At 33.3% G+C, this 27,006-nt stretch overlaps 1 protein-coding gene across 2 annotated transcripts in view; it reads right to left on the bottom strand.

The window, feature by feature from the left end:
- Nucleotides 1-3,311: 3,311 nt before the first annotated feature.
- LOC115875850 (neuroglobin-like) overlaps nt 3,312-27,006 on the bottom strand; it is a 126,127-nt gene continuing 102,432 nt past the window's right edge. For both annotated transcript variants that reach the window (XM_030891383.1, XM_030891384.1), the window contains one exon: nt 3,312-4,082. In XM_030891383.1, the coding sequence (XP_030747243.1) occupies nt 3,936-4,082 (147 nt within the window). In that variant the 3' untranslated portion in view covers nt 3,312-3,935. The remainder of the gene's footprint in view (nt 4,083-27,006) is intronic.

Below are 27,006 nucleotides of genomic sequence, written 5' to 3'. Positions count from 1 at the left end.
AATAAACGTCATTCCATATTTGGCAATGTCTGTCAGTTTCTGTGAAGTGCACAAAACATCCCCCTTTAGAACTTTTTCTTTAATGGCCATAAGCGGGAGTAAAAGACCAACCGCCCGAACAAACACTAGAGGCGCCACCGGTCATCAAATGGTGTAAAAATTGCGAAAATTTAATCATCTAATTTTGACACAAGGGGTCGCGCTTAACTTTTTCAATTTTAATTCAATATTCATTGTTTTCAAACTATATTATTAGCTCTGTTGTATTTTGGGAATGTATAAATGTTTTCTTAGTATAAAGTTGCATTATCGTAATTTAAATTATATTACATACATATTTAAGATTCAAATATTATGACATATATGTCAGTTGCCGTCATCTTGATAACAAAAAGTTAGTTATTGTCAAAAGTAGTTAAAATCATGTTAAAATATTAAAATTTTTAAGTTATAATTAGATATTTTATATTATTTCAACAACAAACACATAATAGTACAGCTTAATGTTGATATGCAGGTGCAAAACAAAAATTGCCGTTATATTTTTCAGTTTTCGTTGTCAGCTGCGGAAGTTTCAGTGATTTTAGTGTTGTAGGATATTGTTATTTGTGTAATAGAAATATTGCGTTTGGATTGCAAAACTAAAAGTGGAAGTTTTATTGCAATGTAAGTAAGCGTTTGTCCATTTTATATTTCACTTTTTTCATACCTACGACAAATATACATATATTGAAATTTTATAATTCGTTTTATTTAAAAAATGTTAGAAAACAAGCTTGTAATCCTGTAATTGACATAATTGTTATGTAATATATTCCATTTAAATGTAATATATTACTTTACAATAATTAAAAAAATGTAAATTTAAAAAATATATTAAAAATATATACAGGCATTAATTGAAATTTTTTGAGTGCGAACAAACACGAGAGGCGCTTTATTATTTACTTTCATTTCTTAACATGACAGACGAAGTTCTAAAGGGGGATGTTTTGTGGTGAAGTGGAAGTAGGTGGAAGTGAATTGTGATTTGTTTTTATGGGAATATTTTACGGATTTTTGCGAATTTAGAGTATTTTGGACGATAGGATTGTGAAATTTAAAAGCCAAGTAGTTTAATATATAAGATTAATTAATCCCTGTGATAATTTTTATGAAATTTCTCATAATCAAAACAAATTCTTTCAACAAAATGGCTGTCTCAGAAATTTGGAAGATCATTAATTTTAAAGTTTTATTTAAGTGTATTTATATCGAATCAAGAATTTGTATAACATATTAAAAGCTTAATTTTAAAGGTTGTGCAGTAATTTATGTAAGTGTACGCTTTTAGATAAATATTAAATATACAAATTTGCAAAGACAAACAAGTAATTTTAAAAAGATCATTTATTTATTTAAACGAGTATAATCATTAATCATTAGGTTGAAAATATATTTGTATTTACTTATTTATATATTTTCTATACCCTTGTATTATTTATAAGCCCTATATGTCCTGTTTTATTTGAAAAAAAATGCTTCGAGTCATCGAGAATAGATTTAATAACAATTTTTGTCCCTTGGCTTTGTGTATTATATAATGTGAATTGTAAGATGTTTCTATTTGAATAGGTCATTAAAGTTGAGATTAAAGTTATACCAAATTATATTCATATGTCTTTTATATAATGAATTATTTATTTATAATTTATAACCTTTTTTATAATTACTTATAACTGATTGTATAAATTCTGATAACTTTTATATATACTTGTATAGTGTTGAATGTGTTATATGTAATTTTATTAACAATGTTATAATAAAATAATCAAGTTACAAATTTTTTGTGTTTTATTCTAATTTCAGGGATAATTTCAACCTAGATTATTAATTTATTTGTATCAAAATACATTATTTTTATTTTGTAAAATGTTTTGTTACAAATAAGTTCATAATCTAGATTGAAATTACCAAATATAAGTAAAAAACTTATGAACTGGCAGTAAAGGCCCATTTAAAAATATGGCGCGAACTTTTAGTTCTGCCAGTAGCCCGCTTGCATCGCGTCGAGCGCGTGTTTCCAGGCTTTAACATAGGAGTTTTCATTTCTTTCAGTTAGTTATTCTATGGTTCTGACCGTAAAATTATATTTTAAGAAAATTTACACACGAAATTATTGCACAGGGTGTTTCAAAATTAGGGCAAAAAAACAACCCCTCGATTAAACCTGTATAATATGCGAAATACTAAAGTTTATAAAAAAAAAGTTTACGAATTAAAGTTGATATAATTATATACAGCTTGCTAAAAAATTCATGAAAATAGGGCTAAAAATAACAAACAAAATTTTTTTTCTTTAAATTTGTCCAAAAATTTCTCCCTTGGGTTTTTTTGCATCTGAGTGTACAAATAAATTTAAAGAAAAATACAAAATTATTATTTTTTACAAAAATAATTTATATGCAAGAAACACCCTGTATAAACATAAAAATGTTTTCAAAAACTTATTATAAATATTTGTAAAAGATTGACTAATATTTCTGAATATAAATATGAGTATAATAAAATGTATAATAAAATATCAAAACGTAACAAATACTAAATAAAATTCAATTAAACGAAAAATAAAAGATGTGCATCAATATATTTATTATATATACAAAGTAATCCATTCTAAGTGGTAGATAAAAATGAATCCAATTCACAGGGAGTTATATGTTGAATTATAGGCTTCTGAAATATTAACCCTGTTTCCAAATTTTGTTTGTAAATTATTTTCTATACACATTTTATTTTCCATATAGTCTATTCCAAATAGATTTTTTTCAGCATTATTTTGAATATTTTTGAATAGTATCCATACGAAGAATTAAAAAGAAATAGTAGAATAATAAATTAATATAATAAACAATAAGCAAGCAAAAGAGTATTACAAGTTACAAGGTATTATTTAAAATGACTAAGTTTTTGTTATCAAATTTGTGATAATTTGGAAAAAAATGCTTGAAATAATATTTTCTTAAAAAACAAAAAACCGAGGAGGACCCTCTGTATATAGAGGGTGAATCTTAAATAAGTGCAAATATTTTCAGGGGTGGTAGATCTCGATAAAAGAAACATTTCTCTTTACCGTTTCTCAAATAAGTCCAAAATAACCGACATATTTTACTTTGAAATTTAAAAAAAATAATTTTTCGTTTAAATTTTGAGTTGAAACCGCTGAATCTTTTATGGGTTGTCTTTATTGTAAATTTAATCTACTACCTATGTTGCCACATTAAGAAAATATAAACCTCATAGACGTGTTTCTGAGGTGGAAATATACTACCTCTAAAAAATTTTGCACTTATTTAAGACTCACCCTGTATATCTGACTGTCGATTTGTTTTGTTGAAAAGTTACATATAAAATTGTCTTTTCCATAAAATCCATAAAAAGTAGACTTTACGTGTATAATAATAATATACTGTAGGAATGAATATTTTTGATCAAATATCTTTCTAATAGTTTAACACTCTCACATAAATGTATATAACTTTACACCTATCATTACACGATTATTAACAATAATAAACTTCTGGAAAATTACTGTGGGTATTTCGCCACTGAATAAGAAATTTAAAAAATAAGTTCCATGTGAATTACAACTCTGTGGTATTTTACAAAAAAAATAGGCTTCAAATTTCATTAGATTCTGTTTCACTGGCAAAATACCAAGTGTTTTGTTTCCAGAAATGAAATCACCACAAAGGTACAGACATTATTTTAAGAATAAACTTGATATACAATCTTACTTCAAAGCACGATCACATTATTTTATACGATATTTTCATTAATTGAATCATTTTTGGACCTACTGAGTATCTCCTTTTTTGCCTTTTTAACCACTTAGGACGAATTACCCTGTATATTAATTGTAATTGTAATTGCTTTCAGTCTATTTGGTCCGTTTCTCAAGTGGTGGCGTTGGCGTTGTCGAAACCCTTCACCAAAGTTTCTATGATGAACTTGATGGTTATCTGGTAGATGTTCTCCACGTTCGACGTGTATCTATCACCTAACGTTGTTTCCACGGCGTCTAAAAACGGTTTCTCTATTTTCTGTAACAAAAATTTAAATTAGTTTGTAACAATTTGTAATTATAAGAAACTATCTCAAAAAACGCTAAGTGTCCATAAAAGGTTTACTAAAAATGAGATTTTTTATTATTATTGAATTATCGAAAAAAAAGTTTAAAGCTTCATTCAGCCCCTCGCAATTAGTGGAATACATTAGTGGTTTCAATTAGCGTAGAAGTTTGTTCCTCTACTTTGAATGTACGCATTCAGAACGTCAAAATAAATGGTAAGGATTTTTACTTAATGGAAAAAGTTAACAAACATTCAACTTTTCCACTAATTATACTTCAAAATTTGTCAATGTCATTTTGGCCATTGATTATCATCTGTCAAAAGAAAAATATGGTTAGAAATCAAATGTTTATGTTTTGCTTTGAATAAGAAGACTAAGGAAGGAGCATATCAAAAATCTTAGGTACACCGCGATGGGCCTCAAATATGGCCGACTTAAATTCCGGTTTATCAGTGCCGTTCTAATTTTATTTAAAACATGTAAAACTGTGATGTAGGGTAGACGTGGGGTAGACTCAATATATTTTTTTTATTTTACGTTGTGAATAAATGTTAGTAGTTATTAAAATTGTTATAAAAATATAAAATTCTAATAAAAATAGATAAGTTATAATAATTATTTATAACCATAAACATCCGATACACTACTGAAGCAGGTAAGTCAAATTGACGTATCTAAATTCTTTGACATCTAAATCTTTGACAAGTAGTAAATAAAAGCAAAAATGCAAGAAAAAATATATAATTAGTTAATTTAAGTGAATTTCATAAATGATCGGTTTACTACACGTATGTATATTATATAGTCACTTACTAGCGAAAAGTTGTTCCATTATTTCACTCGATTTTTGGCGAGATTTACCGCACGCTACACAACCAACTATTTTAGAGTCTTTTTCGATAAATCGCGATAGTGTCACTGTTAATTTTAGTTCTGTCACAATGTCTATCTAGATTAACTACCTTTATACAAATATCAGTAGTAGAATAAATAATAAATAACATAAAATAAGCTCCGTAAAGACTGACAAATCCACAAAATTTCAAATCAAATTCAAACGTGTCAATTCGTCAAACAGAACTGTCAAAGATCCCCACCTTAGAGTCCTTTTTCCACCATGCATGAATATGAATACATTGATAGCATTATGCTCCTTCATCTTTCCTTCATGGATACAAGTGATTACCGCAAGCTGTTGCTAGGATATTCTATTAATTTTAATTGTGTTTTTTAAACATTGTGAATGATCGTAAACTAAAATCTCTGCTAAAATGTATAAAGTGTAATTGAAACCACTACTTTATACCACTAATTGCGATGTTCTGAACGAAGCTTAAGACAAAAAACCTTATTTGAAAAAAAAGTATTTAGAAAAAAGAGTTTTTCGTCACACTCTACAGGGTGGGTCAAATTCGACGCTTTTAAACGGAAACACCCTTTTCTATAGGAGATAGACGAAAACTAATATCGGTGTCTGGAGCTCAATTTTCACCGAAAACATGATGGTGAAAGCCGCACATCAATATCTATTACCGTTTCGGAGTTACGGGGTGTTTTTCAAAAATGTGCATTTTTAACAAATCGCTGTAACTTTTTTGCTATGGAAAATTTTGTGTTTCTATGAAAACATTTTCAAAGCACCTTTTTACGTAGAATTTAATGGTTTAAATATAATTTTTTTTTAATTAATAATTTAAGAGTTATCAACAGAAAAAATGATTTTTTATTTGGGACACCCTCTATATTTTTAATTAACTGAAAATAATTTAAAATTACCTTTCCAAAAATATAGCACACTTGATATTTTGTTATAATCCCCTTCGAAATACAGAATTTTTAAAAGTTCGCCACTTTTAACTAGTAGGCTCTGGACCCCTTAGTGATGATATGCCCTTAATGGAACTTGAAAACAATTTTCCAGCAAGACGACGCACCGCCTCAGAACGCTGAAGTTATCAGCAAATTTTTGCAGCCATTTCAGGAATCATTGAATAGCTAACCAAGATCCCAGCCGTCGAGACCGCCTGATTTAGTGCCCATGGATCTAATCCTATGGATATATTTGCGGAAGAATAAAGGTCTCTTGGTCCTTATTCTTCCGTATAATCTAGACAAGAATTAGAAATACTTAGCAGTTATGAGGGGTATCTTTCACCCCCACTGAGTTAATGAATTCCGCGAGAAATGTTCAAAAGGTCTGTCCATAACAGAAGACGGTCGATATGTCGAACACCTGTAGCAAAATCTCATGTCTTGGTTTGTTATTTATTTTTATTGTTATTAGATATAGTTTAAATGTGATCCAGTTGGTTTGGTATTTTAAATTGTTATAAAATTCTGCATCTCTCATAGCAAATATATTATTAGTATTATTTTCGTTTTAATTGATGTTCACAGCTAGAATTTTTTTGCATTACAGCCGGTGCCGTTCAAAGCCTACTTACTTATTTAAAGCGGGCGAATTTTTAAATACTCTATATCTCGAAGAGGAATCGAGCAAAATATCAAGTGTGTATATTTTTGGAAAGGTAATTTTAAATTCTTTTCAATAAATTAAAAATATACAGGGTGTCCCATATAAAAAATCAAATTTTCTGTTGATAATTCTTAAATTATTAATTTTAAAAAAATTATACTTAAACCATTAAATTCTACGTAAAAAGGTGCTTTGGAAATGTTTTCATAAAAATACAAAATTTTCTATAGCAAAAAAGTTACAGCGATTTGTTAAAAATGCATATTTTTGAAAAACACCCCGTAACTCCGAAACGGTAACAGATATCGATTGCGGTTTTCACCATCATGTTTTTGACAAAAATTGAGCTCCAGACACCGATATTTGTTTTTGTCTATCTCCTATAGAATAGGGTGTTTCCATTTAAAAGCGTCGAATTTGACCCACCCTGTACAGTATGTCCCTAGATTATCTTTACGAGACGAAAAACTGTTTAATTATTGACATTTTAAAAAAAATACATTCTTCCATTTCCATTTTAGATGAAGTAAAATTTTTTAAGCTAATCCCGTATATTCCTTTCAAAATTTCCATGCATGTTTTGAGAAAAATAAGTTTGAGTATACCTAAATCAAAAGGTGTTTCTATTTCATTTCATTCTTTGATCGATAGTTATTATTAATTTTAATTAACGTCATATTTTTGCTGTTGTTAATCACATTTTCCGATAACTATTATCACCCTTTTCGTAATATTGAACGAAATAAATATTGTGTTTCTTTAATTTTTAAAACGTCAAAAAATATGACGTTAATCAAAATTTTATCTTATCAATAATAGTTTATCCCAGAATGAAATTATATTACCTTAAAAACGCGTTTTAATTTTTAGGACTCCATACTTCAAAATTCAACTATATTTTCAAGTTTTTTTTAATTTTCTCTAAAACGGCATGGAAATTTTGAAAAATATAAGCGGTATTAACGATTTTAGCAGAGCAAAAATTTTTATGAAAACGCCAATGTGTTAGCAGGTATTCAAAACGTAGTAGGACAAATCCACATAGGAGATTCACTTGATTCAGTTGAAAGACAGCAGACTCGCTACGACACGCCAAATAACGAAATTGATTTCGAAAAACTAACTTTTTATTTTTTGCTGGTGGTATTGAGTCTTGTTTTTCTATCTGCTGCCTGGCTGCCACCTAACAGTTTAATAAGAAATGCTGTTAAAAATGTATCATAAAAATTAGTGATGGGATAACTCGAGCGAAAATTCGCTCGAGTACTCGGTTATTAAAATAACCGATATCGCGCGATTACGAACGAGCGATGCAAGTGAACGAGCGACCAACGCAAGCGATCCATGAAATAAATTGAAATCCGATTTTAATGTGACATACTCGATACAAAGCCGAGCGAATTTTCTACATACAATGCAGGTAGCAAATTTATACGACGTTATCCGTTGCGTTACAAAATGTTACGACCAACATCGACAATACTTCAAAGTAAACTAAACCAAGCAGTACTCGTCGCTCGTCGCTTGCTACTTACCATTCATCACCGAAAGAATAAGTGCTCTGCGCACGCAACTTACAGCTTGGCGTTACGAGTTGCAAGTACAAGCGAGAAGCGACGGGCGAAAAACCGTATTTTAATACGAGCGAAATGTCGCTCGAGCGATCGCTCGATTATTGAAATCGCTTGAACCTCGAGTACTCGATTATTGAAATTAATCCGTTTTTCCCATCACTAATAAAAATATATAATAGTTATTTTTTATACAAGACGATAAAATGGCATTTTATCGTCGACCGAAAAGATTAATTCACGAGTGAATTAATTTAAAAAAAATTATTATTTCAAGGAATTTATTACGAGTAGAAAAAATATTGTGCTGGGTTGGCGTTGGTTTCTTTCTATGTAATTTGACAAATAAATAAAGCTGTCTCTTTAGTTGGCAGTTTTGAGTCAATATTTTTTAATTCTCTTTCATGTCCATTGCTGATTGAATTGGAGCCAGAAATGGCTCAAAACGAAATAAGTAAATTACCAACAGATATTCAGGCTGAGGCGACAAACGCCATATCCAAACTACTTCCATTTAAATCCCGAATAACTTATGAAAAGGAATATAAACATTTTCAAAAATGGCAGCAATTAAAAAACGTGCGAGAAGAAATAAAGTTTATAACCTATCCTCGCTGCTAAAGTATCATTTAATCTACCCTTAAATTACTATTTTGTCTACTATTTTTGATATACAGGGTGTTTCAAAACAAATGCGAAAAACTTTAGGGGGTGATTCCTTGTTCAAAATAAAGGGTAGTTTGCTTTATAAACGTTGGGTCAAAAGTCAACCATTAGGGAGATATCGCGGTACAAAGATGGCGGAAAAATAATGTTTTTATTTTTTATCTTGAAAACGAAAAGAGATAGACTAATGAAATTTTATGGAAGCATTACTGTTATGAAAACACACTTTCAGGTATTTTTTTTACTTTTTTAAAATGTGTGGAAGGTTTGGTTTGGTTTGGTTTGGTTTGGAGTGGAAGGGGTTGATATAAACTACCCCTATCATTCTTGTTAACGAAATTTAAAGAAAAATCTTATCAAACACATGCAAATGCTTTAATTTGGATAGTTTAGTTTGTTTAGAAACTTTTTTACCTCTTGTGTTTTTTTGATAAAACTCACCGATTGGAAATAAAAAAATAAAATGTAAAGCATTACATGTCAGGACAAAAAACATTTTTAGATTAAGAATCTAGTGATAATAACGATAATAATAATCATCTAGATAATAACGTATTGCAGTAGAGTAATGTCAAATAAAATAATATTAGGAACATCCTAAACAGTAACAGCGGCCGACTAGATTTTTTCCTAAAAAAATTACAGCAGCACACTAGATTCTTTATCAGAAAATGTTTTTTGTCCTGACATGTAATGCTTTACATTTTATTTTTTAATTTCAAATCGGTGAGTTTTATCAAAAAAATACAAGAGATAAAAAAGTTTCCAAACAAACTAAACTATCCAAATCAATTTTTTTGCATGTGTTTGATAAGGTTTTTCTTTAAATTTCGTTAACAAGAATGATAGGGGTAGTTTATTTCAACCCCTTCCACTCATTTTAAAAAAGTGAAAAAATTACCAGAAAGTGTGTTTTCATAACAGTAATGCTTCCACAAAATTTTAATAGTCTATCTCTTTTCGTTTTCAAGATAAAAAATAAAAACATTATTTTTCCGCCATCTTTGTACCGCAATATCTCCCTAATGGTTGACTTTTGACCCAACGTTTATGAAGCAAACCACCCTTTATTTTGAACAAGGAATCACCCCCTGAAGTTTTTCGCATTTGTTTTGAAACACCCTGTATATATAAGGCAATTTTAACAGTTGCTATGGAAAAAAATATGACAAATCTTTTACGAAAAAATTTAAATGTTTTTAATGATTTAAGTCTTTTCTATGAAGAATTAATTCTTTTAAACAATTTAAGGTTTTTTTAATTATTTAATTACTTTTTTCTGAGGCGTATATTTTGGAATAAAAATTTAAATCACAAATCATTTTGAAAATTACTTAAGTCAGCTTTCAAAAATGACTCTAATTGAAATAACTTAAGCAATTAAAATGATTTAAGTCAAAAAAAGCTTAAGTTTTCTGTGAGCTTGCACAGATCCCCTCCCCTCATTATATTTTACATGATTTTTTCCCAAATTGATATAAATCCAAGTTGGCCTAAATAGATGTATTGACAATATTTTTACACGTTAAAAACATCGACTAACAAAAGGACTAACCCCATGTAACAGTTTGACATAAAAATATCAGAAACCTTTTTCTTTTTAATAAGCCACATCTTTTGGACTAAGGCTCAATAATAAATTAGCCAAAAAGTGGATATAATAAGAATTCTCCTCATGCCTAATGTTTTACATCCGGCTTCGCCTCAATTTCACGGTGCGCCTCTAGAAACACGTACACACTCAGAGAAATAGGTAAACATAGAAAAATGCTCTAAAATTTGAATATAACATAGGTGTGTGAGTAAAACTAACAACTCACTAATAACAAAGAACAAACACATTTATAATAACGATTATTCCTAGCCTTTGGAAGAAAAACACAGAACAAAGAATCACATCAATATCACTGACTGTTTTAGTGGTAAACTATCTATGGTCTTTTTTTACGCAATTAAAATATGTTTAAAACACCAAGCTATTTTTAAGAAGGTGTAAAGGATTGTAACACATGTCGTGATCCACCTGTAATTTACTGCTCTAGAATGCCACTTTATCTAAAAAAAAACATTCGACCAATGTGTACTACCAGTCATGACCTATGCATGCGAAACATGGACGCTTAAAACGGACATCATAAGGAAACTGCAGGTCGCACAACGCTCAATAGAACAACATATGCTGGGAGTAACCAAGAGAGAACGAAAAGAATAGAGTGGATATGACAAAAGACCCAGGTAATAGATGACATCGACCAGGGGTGGATTCAGGATACGGGAAAAGTGGGGGGTTAGTCACAAAACTTTACTCAAAGTATATACTCCGGAGTCGTTTCTGGCATAATAAACAAATACATCAGAAGAAGTTTTTACTTCCCTCAATAACATAAAATAGATGGAAAACTTTAAGCATCTAAAGAAAATAAAATAAGCAGAATAACTATTTTCAAACCAAACAGCTATAAAAATAATGAAGATTGCGTTCGTTAATACTGCATTTGGCTTTTAATTTCATTATTATATTTTAAAGCCGTTATATTTTATATTGTTCATGAAAACTTTTCCCTAAAATTCATTTTCAAGTGGGTTTTAATCAAAACATTAAATATGCATATAATATGAGAGGATAAATTATATTTGGCAATATTAATGGTATACTTGTTTTAATCAACTAGTGCTTAAATATATCTATACTAATATATAAAATCTTTAAGTGACTGACATACTGATTAACCACGATCCTGCTCAAACCACTCAACATAAGAAGCTCAATTTTGGCATACAGGTTGATTCTAGGGTGTAGAGGTTCGATAAGAAGGGATTTTTCGAAATTCCAGTTCCAAGAGGGTGAAACTACCCCTCAAATATTACAATATTTTTTATTTAAAAAACGGTCAAGTTTCCGAAAAAACGCTTAAACACGTATATTTTATATTGTTTTTTTTACATATTTTAAGATTTTTTAAAATGTATACAGGGTGTGTCGAAAAATCTGGTCATTGATTAATCACGTTCCTGCTTAAAGCGTTTGACGTAATAAGCTGATTTTTGACTTTTGTGTTTTTGACTTTGTTGATTTTTATAATATTTTTTATTTATTTATTAATATCTCTGAAATTATCGAAATCTATTTACTCATATCTTAGAACTATGTAATATGATCAGAAAGGAAGTCAGAAATGCAATAATATACAGGGTGTTCCATTTAAAAAAAATCATCTCGATCGCCTCACACTTTTTTGAGCCACCCTATAGAAGTTAAAATATTTTCCTGAAATACATCCTAGTACATACTTTAGGTTTGCACTTAAACAAAATTTCCAAGTTTTTTATTCTAGGAGCTACAGATGCCCGACGCACTATTGCCGGACCCTGTATAATTATAATATTTTAGACCTCCTTTATATTGACTTATTTCTCTGAACGTACACCCATGCAAAAGTTGTAAAACTGTTACGGCGCGCTGCAGCGTGCCCTTCAGCCGTGTAGCTTAAGCTTCTACATCGCCCTCGCATCCCTTCGACCTCCTTTTACGAGCGCTGAAATGAATTGTGGGCCCTCGTATTTGCGCCCCCTTATTTGTTGTACGGTCTTAATTTGACCCCTCGCTCGCCTAGACCGACGACGTAAACCGTTATGAAAATGTTGTCGCAGCTATCGATTAAAGGGCTATTTTCATAAGGGCGATGCGTGCAGGGGGAGAAGGAAAAAAACACCTATTATTTGTCGTTATTAAAACGATTCAAAAATACCAGGGACGTTTTAAAAGTATCTTAACACTATCCTGTCGGTCTCTCACACCAGCAGTCTGACTGATTCAGATGGGAAAGTTAGAAAACTTGAATCCTTGGACCACTTTTCTTTACAGGGCGGCGCATTATATCATACAATGCGGAAGTTCCAAGGAGAACTACAGTTTGTATTGAAATAAAATTTTGTGAGCATATGTATGTAGGTTAATTTAGATCATTATTAGAAATATAGAAAGTTCTACAGGGTGTCCCCAAACGAAGTTACACATCAAGTCTAACATAACAAGTCTCTTTAAAATACTATAGGGTTGCCTACCTCAAAAACAACAATTTTCTTAGTTGTTATAAATTATAAATAATATGTCCATGAACTAATATAGACTTTGAAAATAGTTACTAACTGTCGCTAGAAAATGGCAATGGCGACACCAGCTATCTTGATTGCAATTTTATTTAAAGATCGCTTTTTATTCAAAATCTGAGCTAGATAGGTATAGGAAACCCTAATATAGTTTGAAAGAGCATTTGAATCTGCTTCGATTTATTTAAAAAAAATACAGGGTGTTGCATTTGAAATAACGAAGTTTTTATATAAAATATACTCTTAAAATAGATCAGCAACTTTTGATAGCCCTGTATAAATTTAACGAAGCAATGCCATTTTTCTGTAAAGTTTATTTCTCTACCTTTAAACTCAGCATAAGAATTAATTGTGAAAAGTAATGTACAGGGTGTTAATAATCTATTCTATTGTAGCATGCAAATTTAAATATCTCTAAATATCTCAAAAACCAAAGATTTTAAACATATTTAACCCTCATAATAAGTGCCTTTTTTGGGCCCAAGAATCCAAAAATGAAATAAAATACCGGGTGTTCCATAAAAAATATAACTTTGGTATGGATCTTAGTTCTGAAACACCTTGTATATTTCAAAACAATTTTAAATTTTGCCACATTGCCTCCCCTCATATACCCATAAAATATTTTGTTTCTACATCTTTCCTTTTTCGTATAGTCGACCGAGGCGAATGAGGTGCGCCACCCTATATAGGGCGTTCCATTACAAAAAAAAAAACATAACTTTGATGCGAAACTTTTTTGGGAGACACCCTGTAACACTCTATATATATTTATACAATGTTTTCAATTAACCTACATATGCTCCCAAAATTTCATTTCAATATAAACTACCGTTCTTCTTGGAGCCTCCGCGAAGTATGAGAGGCGCCACCCTGTACAGTTACACCGCTCAATTTCATAGTTATAAAATTCACCAGAATGCTCATGATATACAGTTATACCGGGTGTTTCTCAAAAATGGCTCACCTCGATAATTTTTTAATTTTTTTCAGATAAAAAAACGAGATTTGGTACGTTAGTGTATGACATAAATCAGGACTGATTGACGTATTCAATTGTTTTCCTTCACTTTCTATTTCATCAGTTTCGCATTTATTAATTTAAACCCTGCATATTCATAGTAAATTTGCGAGAATAAAAAGATATTATTTCTAAGCGACTTCTGTCCGCTGCACAATTAATTTGCGAGAAGAGCATTCGAAAAAAATTAGTCATTTTCAAGAGACTGGAAAACAAAAGAAATTTATTTAAATTGTACTGCAGCATTTTTTATGAAATTGTATTTCTTTAAGATTCTTCTCGTTTTCTACAAAATAATATTAAAGCAAAGGAAATTAAATTTGCATATAAATGAATAAATGTTTTATTGATTTAAGTAGGGTATTTTTCTATTTAAAATAAATTATTAGACATCCTGAATAAATAAGTATTATTTTCATTATTGCGACACAATATTTAGTAATTACGGTCGAAGCCATGTGCAGGTCTTTTGTGTGCACTAGACATTTATGTCCTTAGTAAAGATGTACAGAATGTAGAATGAGTAAGAGGGGGGGTTAATCACTGCGACCTTAAAGAACTATTGTGCCCCTCTTCCTTGAGTCATCACACACTCTATAACCCATCATACCCCTGTAATCCCTGTTGTAGAGAGGACAGGGTATTTCCCATCCTCCTCTGACAACAGTTCTTCCTCCGAGGGAGAACCCTTCCACAGTTGGAGTTTGGCCCTCCGTGTCGCTCTTCACAGTCGAGGAGCTTGCCTCCGGCTGAGGAACCCGTGAGGTGGAGGCTGGAGGATCTGTCTCCATTTTCTCCACCTTTTTAACTTGGTCTCTCCTTAGACCTGATACTGGTGTTGTCCCGTATCTATAATAGAGGCTATGTCCCTCTTTCTCTATTGCCTCCTTGGATTTGAGGTCAATTCCTATTCCCTTAGTCCCTCCTCCCTCGAGATGATGACTCGCCAACTCGATGTCCTTAGATTGAAGTTCTGACCTTGGATAAGTCTCAGCAGGTAGGTGGTGTCTTTCCCTTTGCTCCTCGGCAGAAAGACCGTGATGGCCGCCCCTTTAGGGATGTTTTCTCTCTTCACTGCAACCAGTTCCGGCCCTTGCCAATTTTTAAGCTTAGTTGCGATTTTCACCAACCAATTCACCGATTCTTCAGATACACAATCTATGAGGATCATGCCCTCCCGAAAGTGTATCCCCGCAAAACGCAGCTGACCTACATTTTGTAGATCGTTGTGTCGCGATCCGATCACCACTACTTCGTCCAGTATAGCCTATTCTAGAGGTTGTTGGACGGCTTTCTATCCTGGCTTTTTTCTCTCCCTGCCGGAGAAGAGGTGAGAGGTTCTCGCTCAGGTTCAGGTTCGCTCAGGTTCCCTCTCTTGCCCTTTGATAGAGATGAGTCAGGTTGTTTCTTGGTTTCTTTACTCTCCCTTGAGTGTTTTCGCTTTTGCTTCCTCTGGAGCAAGTCCTTCGTGGAGCAGTCGGAGATATCTCCGTGTTTCTGCTCCGCTAAGACCTACTCTCAGAGGATCGTCTAGCCCGCCTGGTTGACACAGGCCGGGTAGACGAAACGGTAGCTTGTGTCGCTTATTGGGTCTAGAGGTAGGCTCCCGACCCTTGCTGGAGAAGGTGGTAGCTTGTGTGCCACTTGTGGAGGATGATCCCCAGCAAGATGTTAGCGGATGTCAGCCGCCCCTCTTGTAGTTTCCTGTGGATTTGGTCCCTTGGAACTTTCATTTGTAATGTTCCCAGTGTCGCTATGGGGCTTTCCCACAGCTTCACCGGTAGTGTTTTTAATGCTAGATCTCATAGTGTTCCCACGGGTCGCTAGGGATAGTCGGTCCACTTCTACAGAGCCCCGCATGTAAGTAAGGGGTAAATACAATGGGGTGCCCCCTGATGCCCCAAGGTTGACGGCAGTAATGGCTAGTCCTCTATCTAGCGACGCATCCCTTTGACCTGGTCCAGCCATCGTAGGATTTAGGCTTTTGGTGAGGTTGTCTCCTCTTGGTCCAGACGGTTAAGCCAAGACCCCCCCCCCACACCCTCTACCCGCGAGACATGACCACAGTCAGTAGAAGGTGCCTGGTATGACGGACAAAGGTAGCCTCGTCCGGCATCGTTATATGTCTTGGTGCAATTCCCTGGCCACGACACTAGTACAGCCAGGGACAAGACGATGAGTGAGATGCTTGTTAGACCAAACCAGGCGCTAGGGGGATTCCCCCCAGCACCTGACCAGGAGCTTCCCCACCAACGACAAGGTCTTGCATCTCCTAGGGGAAGTAACTACATTCTACATTCTCTCCAAGTTATTAGACATGTTGAAAAATATGTCGATTGTATGGGAGGGAAAAAGTTATTCACCGCGACCTTATAAATCTAGTGTATCCCCCTTTCTTGAGTTATATTCATCATTTTGGAGGATGACTTTGACAAAAGCCAGTATCTGAGGCAATTTTACAGAGGTTAGTTCTCTATCTCCGATATTAGTCGTACCAAAGTTTATGGCACGAATGGTTGCCGTCTCAGATCACTCAGTGATGAGATGTTTTGGAGTTTCTCCATTTTTCCAATAGAATCTGCATTCGCTTTTTTTAGCTTTAATCTACTGAAGTGTTCATTGAGGAGACAGTGTCCTGTTAAAAACCCTGTGATACTCCGAAGATTGCTCTTACTCAAATCAAGAAAAATCTTCGATTTCGTCGTAAGTACTGAGAAATTTCTTCGTCTTAAACCGTTGGAGGATTTCCATCCCAGGTTACGTATGAAATCTTCCATGTTCTTCAGTTCCGCTTTAAGTTGATTTCCACTTGGGAAGCAGAATGGTTCTGGTTCAGTTAATGAAGTGTTCCTCCACTGCTTTTCTAGCTAGATCGTTTACTTTTTCATTGCCTTGTATTCCTTGGTGGACTGGCACACAGAGTAGGAGGACTTTATTTTCTTTGCTTAATTTGTTCAGCTTCTCAGGCATTCTGCAACAGGTTCTCTGCTTGATTATCGAATAAGACGATTAATTCTTATTTCCGATAGTTTCTATTTAAGATAAGTTGGACCTATACGTATCTTCGATATCGTAGATTTCTGCCTGAAAGATGCTGGGAACCCATTGGTTTGGAATCATAATTTACGCTTTTTCCAATGAGGTCTCTGCTAGGCTTTTTATTTATTCCTGTGCAATATTAAAATTTTTTGAAGTGAAATTTTTTACACGCTATGGGAGTAAAAATTGAAGGCCGTGACAGAGGAGACGCGAGAGCGTGACGCGAGACGTAAGACGCGAGAGGAATCAATGAATCAAATAAAATCGTCCAATTTAAATGAAATTTGGTATGTCGACAGATTGGACCAAGGCCAACTTGACCGTGTCACTGTGACAGCTAGTTTTGACGTAAAAAATGTCAAAAGTTAATGTCGTCCGATCGCGACTAAATTTGTGGCTAGGCTATGTGAGCGCCAGTGCACACGTTCCCACCCTGCAAAGTTGGATACGACGTTTCGTTTACATCTTCATCAGGGTGGGACTAACGATTTGATATTGAAGAAAAACGTGGGTCGATTTCGGCATAATTGGGGACGGGCTACAGGATGATGCTCTAGACGTGTCGAACCAATGCGTCTAAATGGACGATATCATCGGGATTTTTCTTAATTATGGATCGATTGGAACCAAACTCGGCACGTATCCATACCCGAATGGAGTCCTCAGACGGACTGATAGACGGAAGTAAGAAGAAGTTTAAGTTTCACTTGAAATATGCGCACATTTCTTTTATTTGTACATAAATTATATTGATTAAAATAACAATCAATGCATGAAGATTCTTGAAGTTTGAAGGTAAGGAATAGATAAAATAATACGTGGGTACCGTATACAATATTTTTTTTTAAAGATTTTTGTATGTGGTGCTGTGTTTAACATACATCCATGTTTGTTTTGTATTAACACACAGTTTTTTAAATAAAATAACTTGCATAATAGAACACGAATTCAACACAATACACCAAAAACAATTTACTTTTGCACTTGACAAGCGTTTCGGTAACCACGTTAGCATATGAGTAAAAATAGCAAAACTAAGTTTTAATCATCTGGTGATGATGCTAACCTTTATTTTGCTCTTGTAACACCAAAGGTTCCAACCCCCAATTGTAATAAAATAACTTCATCAGATTTTTTCAGGCTTACACAGTTTTTGTTCATAATATTTTGAAGTAAACATTTGCCACTAAAATTTTAAATAAGTTAATATCCTGCTTTCTAATTGTAGGTACCAATTTATTTTTTTGAAACATAAAATAAACTACAAGAATTTTGTCGTTGGACAGACAATACCAGTTTAACAAGCCAAATTTTGAACACAAGTTCCAAAATTGTTCGATAAAATGAAAAAAAAAATAAAATAGTTGTCTGTAAAATAAACTGTCCGTCAAAACCCTGGTATAGTTTATAGGTCACGTGACATATTCCATAACACGGAAATTCTTCGAAGTGATTTTAATTCAATTATACACTTAATCAGAAGTTAATTTAAGTTTGCCCCGATGTAGTTTAATAGTTTTTTCTTACTGGTTAATTCTGTTAAAGTAAATTAAGAGACACTCGGTTCCTGGAAATGATTTTAATTATACTTGAGTGGTCGCGGCTGGATGTCGTAACATCGAACCATGCAGCAGCTATCGATCGCCGTATATTCCACTGAGAGAATAGATAAACTAGAGATGTGTTAAATATATGGTTATACGGAAATATCGATATGTTTTTTTGAAGAGAAACTTCCTTACGCGCGGTGCGAGTAAAAATTCAAGGCCGTGACACGACACGCGACACAACAGGCGAAAGAAAAAGTGGTAAGGACTAGTGATGGGATAACTCAAGTGAAAATTCGCTCGAGTACTCGCTTATTGAAATAACCACCAATGCTCGATTATGAACGAGCGATGCAGTGACGAGTTATGAGCGACGAACGCAAGCGATCCTAGAATGAAATAAATTGAAATCCGACTTTAGTGTGACAAACTCGATAAAAAGCCGAGCGAATTTCCTACATATGTACATTGCAGGTAGCAAATTTATACGACGTTATCCGTTGCGTATCTGAGGGACAAAATTTTACGACCTACATCGACAATGCGTTGAAATAAACTAAATCAAGCGATCAAGCGAATCGCTTGCTACTTGCCATCATAATGCTTGCCTTACCATTCATCACCGAAAGAATATATGCTCTGCGCACGCAACTTACTGCTTGGCGTTAACGAGCACTTACAACAAGCGACGGTCGAAAAACCGTATTTTTAAATACGAGCAATATTTCGCTCGAGTTATCACTCGATTATTGCAATCGCTTGATACTCGATTATTGAAATTAATCGGTTTTTCCGATCATTAGTAAGGACAGCCTGCTACGGCTTAGAAAAAATCGTCCGTTTTAAATGAAGTTTAGTATGTCGATAGAGTGAATAAAAACAACTTAACCGTGTACGACACGTGTCACTGTGACAGTTAGTTTTGACGTAAGAAACGTCAGAAGTTGATGGCCGATCACGACCAAATTTGGTAGGTAGGCTATGCGACGCGACGGTCCAACCTTGCAAAGTTGGATACGACCAGGGCCGTTCCTGGCGAGCGTGCAGTGCGTGCACGCACGTAAGCGCAACATTTTGGGGGCGCAAAGGGTCAATCAGTACTTTGTAACAAAAAACCGATACACTTTCTTGCCAATAAACAAATACTTAGACCATCATAGGATAAAGTTTGTATTTTTTATTTTTCATTTTATTCATTTTATGGAAAGCACTGTTCATTAAAATGTTGTATCCTATCTTATAGGCCTTGTTTCTCTCTACAATTTCCTGGCAATGTACCGTTTGTGTCGGGGAAGGGATCATAGTTTCATAGTTGTCGGTTTTCGAAAGAAATCAGTACATGTATATTATTTCGTATATTTTTTATTTTATTGATTTTATGGAAAGCACTATTCATTAAAATGTTGTATCCTATGTTATAGGGCTTGTTTCTCTCTGCAATTTCCTGTCTCACAATGTACAGTTTGTGTCGGGAAAAGGATCATAGTTTCATAGTTGTCGATTTTCGAAAGAAATCAGTACATGTAGATTATTTCGTATATCTTGAATTTTATTCATTTTCTGGAAAGCACTGTTCATTAAAATGTTGTATCCTATGTTATAGGGCTTGTTTCTCTCTACAATTTCCTGTCTCACAATGTACTGTTTGTGTGGGGGAAGGGATCATAGTTTCATAGTTGTCGATTTTCGAAAGAAATTAGTACATGTATATATTATTTCGTATATTTTTCATTTTATTGATTTCATGGAAAGCACTGTTCATTAAAATGTTGTATCCTATGTTATAGGGCTTGTTTCTCTCTACAATTTCCTGTCTCACAATGTACCGTTTGTGTCCGGGAAGGGTTCATAGTTTCATAGTTGTCGATTTTCGAAAGAAATCAGTACATGTATATTATTTCGTATATTTTTCATTTTATTGATTTTATGGAAAGCACTGTTTATTAAAATGTTGTATCCTATGTTATAGGGCTTGTTTCTCTCTACAATTTCCTGTCTCACAATGTACCGTTTGTGTCCGGGAAGGGTTCATAGTTTCATAGTTGTCGATTTTCGAAAGAAATCAGTGCATGTGTATTATTTCCGATTTTTAGTTTATTGTTTTTATGTATTTCATATAAAATGGGTCAGTTTTTTTCTTTAGGGTACTATTTTTGTTACTAAATATTTGTGGTTTTGTTTGTTTTATTTATTTAATAAATGTTTTTATACTTTAATTAGAATAGTTTTTTTTACATTTCCAATTACATATTGCTCGTTTGTCGCAGAATATAAATGCTTTAAATTTTTGAGATTAAGATTAAAATATATAATTGATTTAAATATAAGAAGGGCGCACCAAAGGATGCTGCACGTAGGCGCCAGATACTCCAGGAACGGGCCTGGATACGACGTGACGTTTTGTTTACATCTTCATCATGGTGGGACTAAGAATTTGATATTGAAGAAAACGTGAGTCAATGTCGGCATAATTAGGGACCGGCTACAGTATGACGTCCTCTAAAATGGACGAATCATCAGGATTTTTCTTAATTAGGGGTCAATTGGAACCACACTCGGCACGTGGATAATTAGGTATCCGAATGGAGTTCTCAGACGGACAGTTGGTTATTTCGGTCATTTTAATGCAAATTTTGTGAAAATAAATCAAATTATTTAATAATTTTTAATTTATTACGTTTTTCAACATTTCAAACTTCACTTTTTCAAACATTAGTTAACGTTATTATTACGTTATAGTGGTACATTATTTTCATTACATCTCTTTTTTCAGTTCTACCGATATAATTTTTAAAGTAACAACATCCCTAGGTTACCCTCACTTTCTTTAAGAAAAAGAGAAAAATATCCCGGAATTTAATACTCTATATCACCCTTACGTCACCCACTTTATAAGAAAAAAAAGCTGTTCGAATCCGGTCTTGTACGTGGCTTATTTTATTCAGCTTTTTTATTACCTACCATTGTTTTTCCATTAACTTCCTTCTCCTCTTCCATAGTATTTTATTTTTTATTAACACCCTATCTCTTCTACCCCTTCAAGTAAGTGGATTTTTTTTCGAGGAGTGGAACAAATAAATGATGTGCACCATATTTGTGAATTACTTTAGGTATTTATTTCTTGATTAGCTTTGAGGTACTTCATAAATCATTTTTTAAGTATTAAGTACAAATATTCTTTCTTTTTAATAAGGCTTCATGTCTGTTTTTCTTCATCATGTAGTATTCGGTAAACATCGGCAACATATTCTGCAGATAAAATATGTAAAAAACTTCCTATAAATGTATGTCCTAAAGTGTTTTATTTCGAGATATTAAGTGTAGAACTTTAATTTTTGTTTCGATTTTTTTTCAAGTCATTTCTGATCTAATACCCATATATGGATGAAAATATGTGTTCTTGTACAGTACGTCTGTTCGTTCTGTAGCTACGGGGTATCCGTGAGAGGGGAAACGATATTCTCTCCATGTTTTTCGTAAAAAATTAGACGACGCGCCCCATCAATAAAAATTCGACAAATTTGCAAGCAGCCAATAAAATGAGTGGGCGGAGCGATTTGCGGTGACGTCCTCGTCAAGTCGACGTATAAAATATATTGTTGTTTATTTAAATGTTTTTTGTCCGCATTCCTTTCATAGACACAGATCCAGCAGGCGTACTGTATGAATATTTTGTCATGAGAAATTTGATTTCGATGTCAATTTGACTCTCACTTATAAGGGCGCCACCTACATTTTTATGTTTGAAGAGTAACAACTTTTCGTCCATACCTGTATAAGCGTGAGCTTATATCTGTATGAGCCCCCCCCCCCCTACTGAGTAAAAAATATACATTTCTCCCGTTTTTTACGTAAAAAGATATCTTGGTTAAAATTGGTATGAGTAATGGTTCTCCAGATATTTGAAACCAATCATTGACAAAAATTGAACGAATAACAAGACTGATAGTTATTAGATTGAAATCGTAAATTTGAAATGGCCAGTAAGCGAGGGTTATGGGTCCGAAATCTGAACACCTGCACCGATTGGCGTGAAATTTTAACAGTGAATAGAGATATATGTAAGAAACAAAAGTTATATAGGAGCGATATGTGCTTTCATCCTGCCTGGGTGTGAGTGCCACCCCTTCTAGGGGGTGAAAAATAAATCACCCATTTTAATTGCAAAAATCAATAAAGGGATCAATTCTAAGCAAAAAACTGCATATTTTTCTGTCATTTTTTATAAATAACTCGAAATTAGTGAAAAGGTTACACGCGTTTTTACTTAGTTACACAATACTAAATTAAAATATCAGAGATATCCTCATAAAAATTAAAATTCAAAATTATCAGGTGCCCATTTTAGTCGACGCCGTGGTAACCGTGCTTGTTGATTGTTTCCATTTTGACTTTGACAACTCAATTATTGATGGTCAATTTTGTGTTAAACGTTCAGTTTTAGCAAAAAGCAAAAAATAATATTAATATGGGTGATTCTGATTCTGAAAGTCTCCCTTCGGATATTGAAGGCATTGCGCAAAACGTTGTCGATTCCCTACTTCCCGAAAAATGAAGACAAACGTACGAGCAATCCTATGTAAAACTTGAAGATTGGTGTAAAGGGAAAGAAATCAAGAATAGTAGTAATGAAAATGTTCTCCTGGCATATTTTGAACATCTTTCAAAACACAGGAAGGCTTCATCACTTTGGGTATATTATTCCATGCTACGTTCAGTTATATCAGTGAAGAAAAATACAGATATTAGTAAGTACGTCCATTTAATTGCATTTCTAAAAAGAAAATCGGAAGGATTTCGGTCAAAAAAATCGAGAATTTTAAGAAAAGAAGACATAACTCGTTTTTTGTTGGAAGCTGATGATAAAACTTATTTCATTTGATAAAAGTTTCATTGATAGTGGGACATGCGGGAGCCTGCCGGCGCGGCGTATCGAGTTGACAAATCTGCAGCTGCAAAATGTTAAAGATCAAGGACAATGCATTCATGTCATTATTCCATTTACGAAAACAAAGATATCACGAGATTTTTTTATAACGAAAGGGAATGTTGAAGGAATACATATGGTGGAAATGGTTCGAAGATATACATATAGATATGCGGCCAAGCAACACAGAGCATACTCGATTTGTATTAAGGAAAATGTATTAAGCAACCTGTTGGCATTAATACTTTAGGGAAGATGCCGTATAAAATAGCATTGTTCCTAAGTCTTCCAAATCCACAACAATACACTGGACATTGTTTCCGTAGATCGTCTGCGTCGTTGCTTGCAGATTCAGGAGTGGATTTATTAACTGTTAAAAGACATGGTTGTTGGCGCTCTAACACAGTGGCAGAGAGCTATATAGAAGATTCCAAAGAAAATAAGAAAAAAGTGTCATGTAATATTTTGGGTAGCATTTCTGGCAATGATGGGTCTTCAACAAGTTCAAGCACTCAGGAAATAAATTTACTTTCTAAAAATTCAACTCACCTGTCATCGGCTGGAATTAATTTAACTAATTGTACTGATATTATAATTAATGTTTACAATAAATAAACGTATTTAGGTACCTTTTTTTGCTTGTTTCTTATTTTAAAATAGCGTGTTATTATGAATTCATAATAGCACTAGTTTTTTTTTCTGGAGGTGTAAAATACCTTTACATATTGAGTGTGGGACTCAATCTCTCCTTAAGCTGCCTGGAGGACACTACCCACTAAACATCACCCCCTCACTCCTGCCACGTCTACCTGGACCAGCTGGACGCATCTCCTCAAGTAGACGCCGGACTGTTCTTTTTGTGGCCAGTTTTGAGATGGCTTCAAAGTTTCTCTTCTTTCTGTTACCGATTTTAAGAAGGTATCTGCGGAGATTCTGTTAAGAAGGTATCTGCGGATCCACCAATCGTCATGCGTGCCTCACATCTTTCCTGTTCCCATCTTTGACAAGCAAACATTGTGTGTTCTGGAGTATCACTGGGTTCAGCACAGTATCGGCATTCCGCGACTTCCCTCTTTCCAATTTTACACAGGTAACTCCCAAAATTTCGGTGACCATTCAATATTTGAGTTAGATAGAAGTTTATTTTAAGTGAGCTTATATGTCCATTTTCCTTTTTGCGATACTTCCCATTCTGCCTGCCACTGCTGCACTGAGCGGTTTCTCTCCATCTCTCGGCTTGCCCTGGTTTGTACTTCACCCTTGAGAAAGAGTCGTTCTCTTTCTCTTGAGAGAAGATGCAGGGGCACCAGCCCCGATATCACCAAGACTGCCTCAGTTGAAGTTGTCCGATACTGTGCACCTTCAAGTCTTTTTTTATTTACGTGCATATTGGTTGCTTCGTTCCACACAGGTGCTCCGTACATAATAATATTCTGGTACGTATATGCTAACACTCTTCTCTTTGCTGGTGTTGGGCCCCGAACGTTTGGCAGTGCACTAGTGCTATTATGAAAGTACGTATTTAGAAAAAAAGCCATAATGACATCCAAATGACAATGTTAAATGTGTCATATAGTGACATTGTGGTAGATTAATAAATATGCATACGCCAAAACCCTAGATCATGCCAAAACCTTTCTATTGAACATTTTTTATAATTCTCAAGTTTATTCTTCAAGTTAAGTGGCATTCTAGATTTAAATATGATTGAGTTTCTTCCATAAGGGACCATTAAAAATATAAAATTTTAAAATTATTTCAACTTTTTTGACATAATCTTTTGCATATTCACAAAAAAATTCACTACGACATTCTAGTGGTATGTCTAAGTTTATGGACCCTATTCAATCACTAATTTTTATTTTTATTAAGATATTATAGACGCCAATAATATAAAAATTACTATATTTTTATTTGTTTATTATGGATTAATTGATTAAAGTAACACTTAAGCCTAGTATTTTTATTGGTCTGAGATCGTTTATTCACTATTATTCCCGTATTATGACCATGACATTAATAATGCTCTTGTCTTGTTCTGCCACTAAATTGAGGCTTAGAGGATTATTTCATCATTTTATGAATTAAAAGATAATGCTTAATTGCTTTTCGCCGTGGCATGTCGTTCCATTTTCTCCATTATGGCCATTTTTTCACCCACATCTTCAATTTAATGGACATAGTTAGATAAACTTTTTCCATTTTATATGGAATTAAGTTCTAATTACAATAGTTGACCTAATTTTGGTATAGATTCATTCTTAGCGAAGTTCTCATGTAAGCTTATAACAGTTTTTTCTAATATACGGGGTATTTCGTACATAGCAAGTGTTTTAAATGGTAGTATATTTAGACCCCAGATTCACTCCCTAAAGTTTTCTTCAAAAAAAAAATAGTGCCAAAATTATTAATGTTGCAATGTTGACGACGCCATAAAAAATACTCTGTATCAGATGATGTGAGGTTTCCTTCACTGATCTATTCTGTTATCCTTTATGTTTGGGAAACTATAGATAAGTATTATTAAAGTTAACTTCACTAGGGTTTTTACCACTTTTCGGATATACTGTATGTATTCTTAAATTTATCATTACTTTTTTGGGACACTTTGTATTCAATAAAAGAAAAACTTAAACTTTCCTCCTAAAATACAATTTAAAATATACAATACAACAAAATATTATTAGAACATGCTTTTTTATAAATCATGCAACATTTATACAGGGTGGTCCGAAATGTATTCCGGAAACTGCGGCAATATATTCTGCAGATAAAAATAAGTGAAAAAGTTAGTATAAATGTATGTCCTAAATTGTCTAATTTCGGAGATACAGGGTGTAGAAGTTTCATTTTTATTTCGATTTTTTACAAATAATTTCTGAAGTAATGTCAATATTTGGATGAAAATTGGTGTCTGGGAGTTTTTTCACATGATAAATTTGATTTTGATGTCAATATGACTACTAGTTGTAGAGGGCGCCACCTACATGTGTTTTAACTGTTTTGAAGAGTAATAACTTTTCATCCGTACCTGTATAAAACCCCTACTCAGCTAAAAAATATACATTTTCCGTGAATTTTTACGTAAGAAATGTCTCTTGGTGAAAATCGCTAGGAACAACCATTCTTAAGATATTTAGAATGGAAATTTTAGAATGGAATAGTTATAAAAATTTGTCTAACAAAGAAAAAAATGCTTAACTGTAAACATAACTTCTGACAAGCAGTGTCCGTTTAGGTTTAACGCAGAAAAAATAACTGTTTTATTTTGTAGATTTTCTTGAAGTGCAGTGGCGAAATACCCATAAAGGATTTTTTTTGGAGAGATGAATCCGCCACATAGGTATAGACATTTTTTATATATATTTCATATGGCATTTTCCATAGTAAATTTTTATGAAAGCCACCCAATGATTTTTCTCTCGTATTTTACCATTGAAATAAGCCATATGAAATATTACTGCGTGTATCTGCGAAACCAATAAAATTTTTGAAATACTTTAAATACAAAAAATGTTCATTTTTTAATTCCCCGT

The sequence above is a fragment of the Sitophilus oryzae genome, unplaced genomic scaffold (assembly GCF_002938485.1).
Source record: "Sitophilus oryzae breed Bouriz unplaced genomic scaffold, Soryzae_2.0 scaffold_1396_pilon_pilon, whole genome shotgun sequence".
NCBI lineage: Eukaryota > Metazoa > Arthropoda > Insecta > Coleoptera > Curculionidae > Sitophilus > Sitophilus oryzae.
The sequence above is the reverse complement of the archived record's forward strand: the minus strand, read 5'-3'. Positions and strand labels throughout refer to the sequence as shown.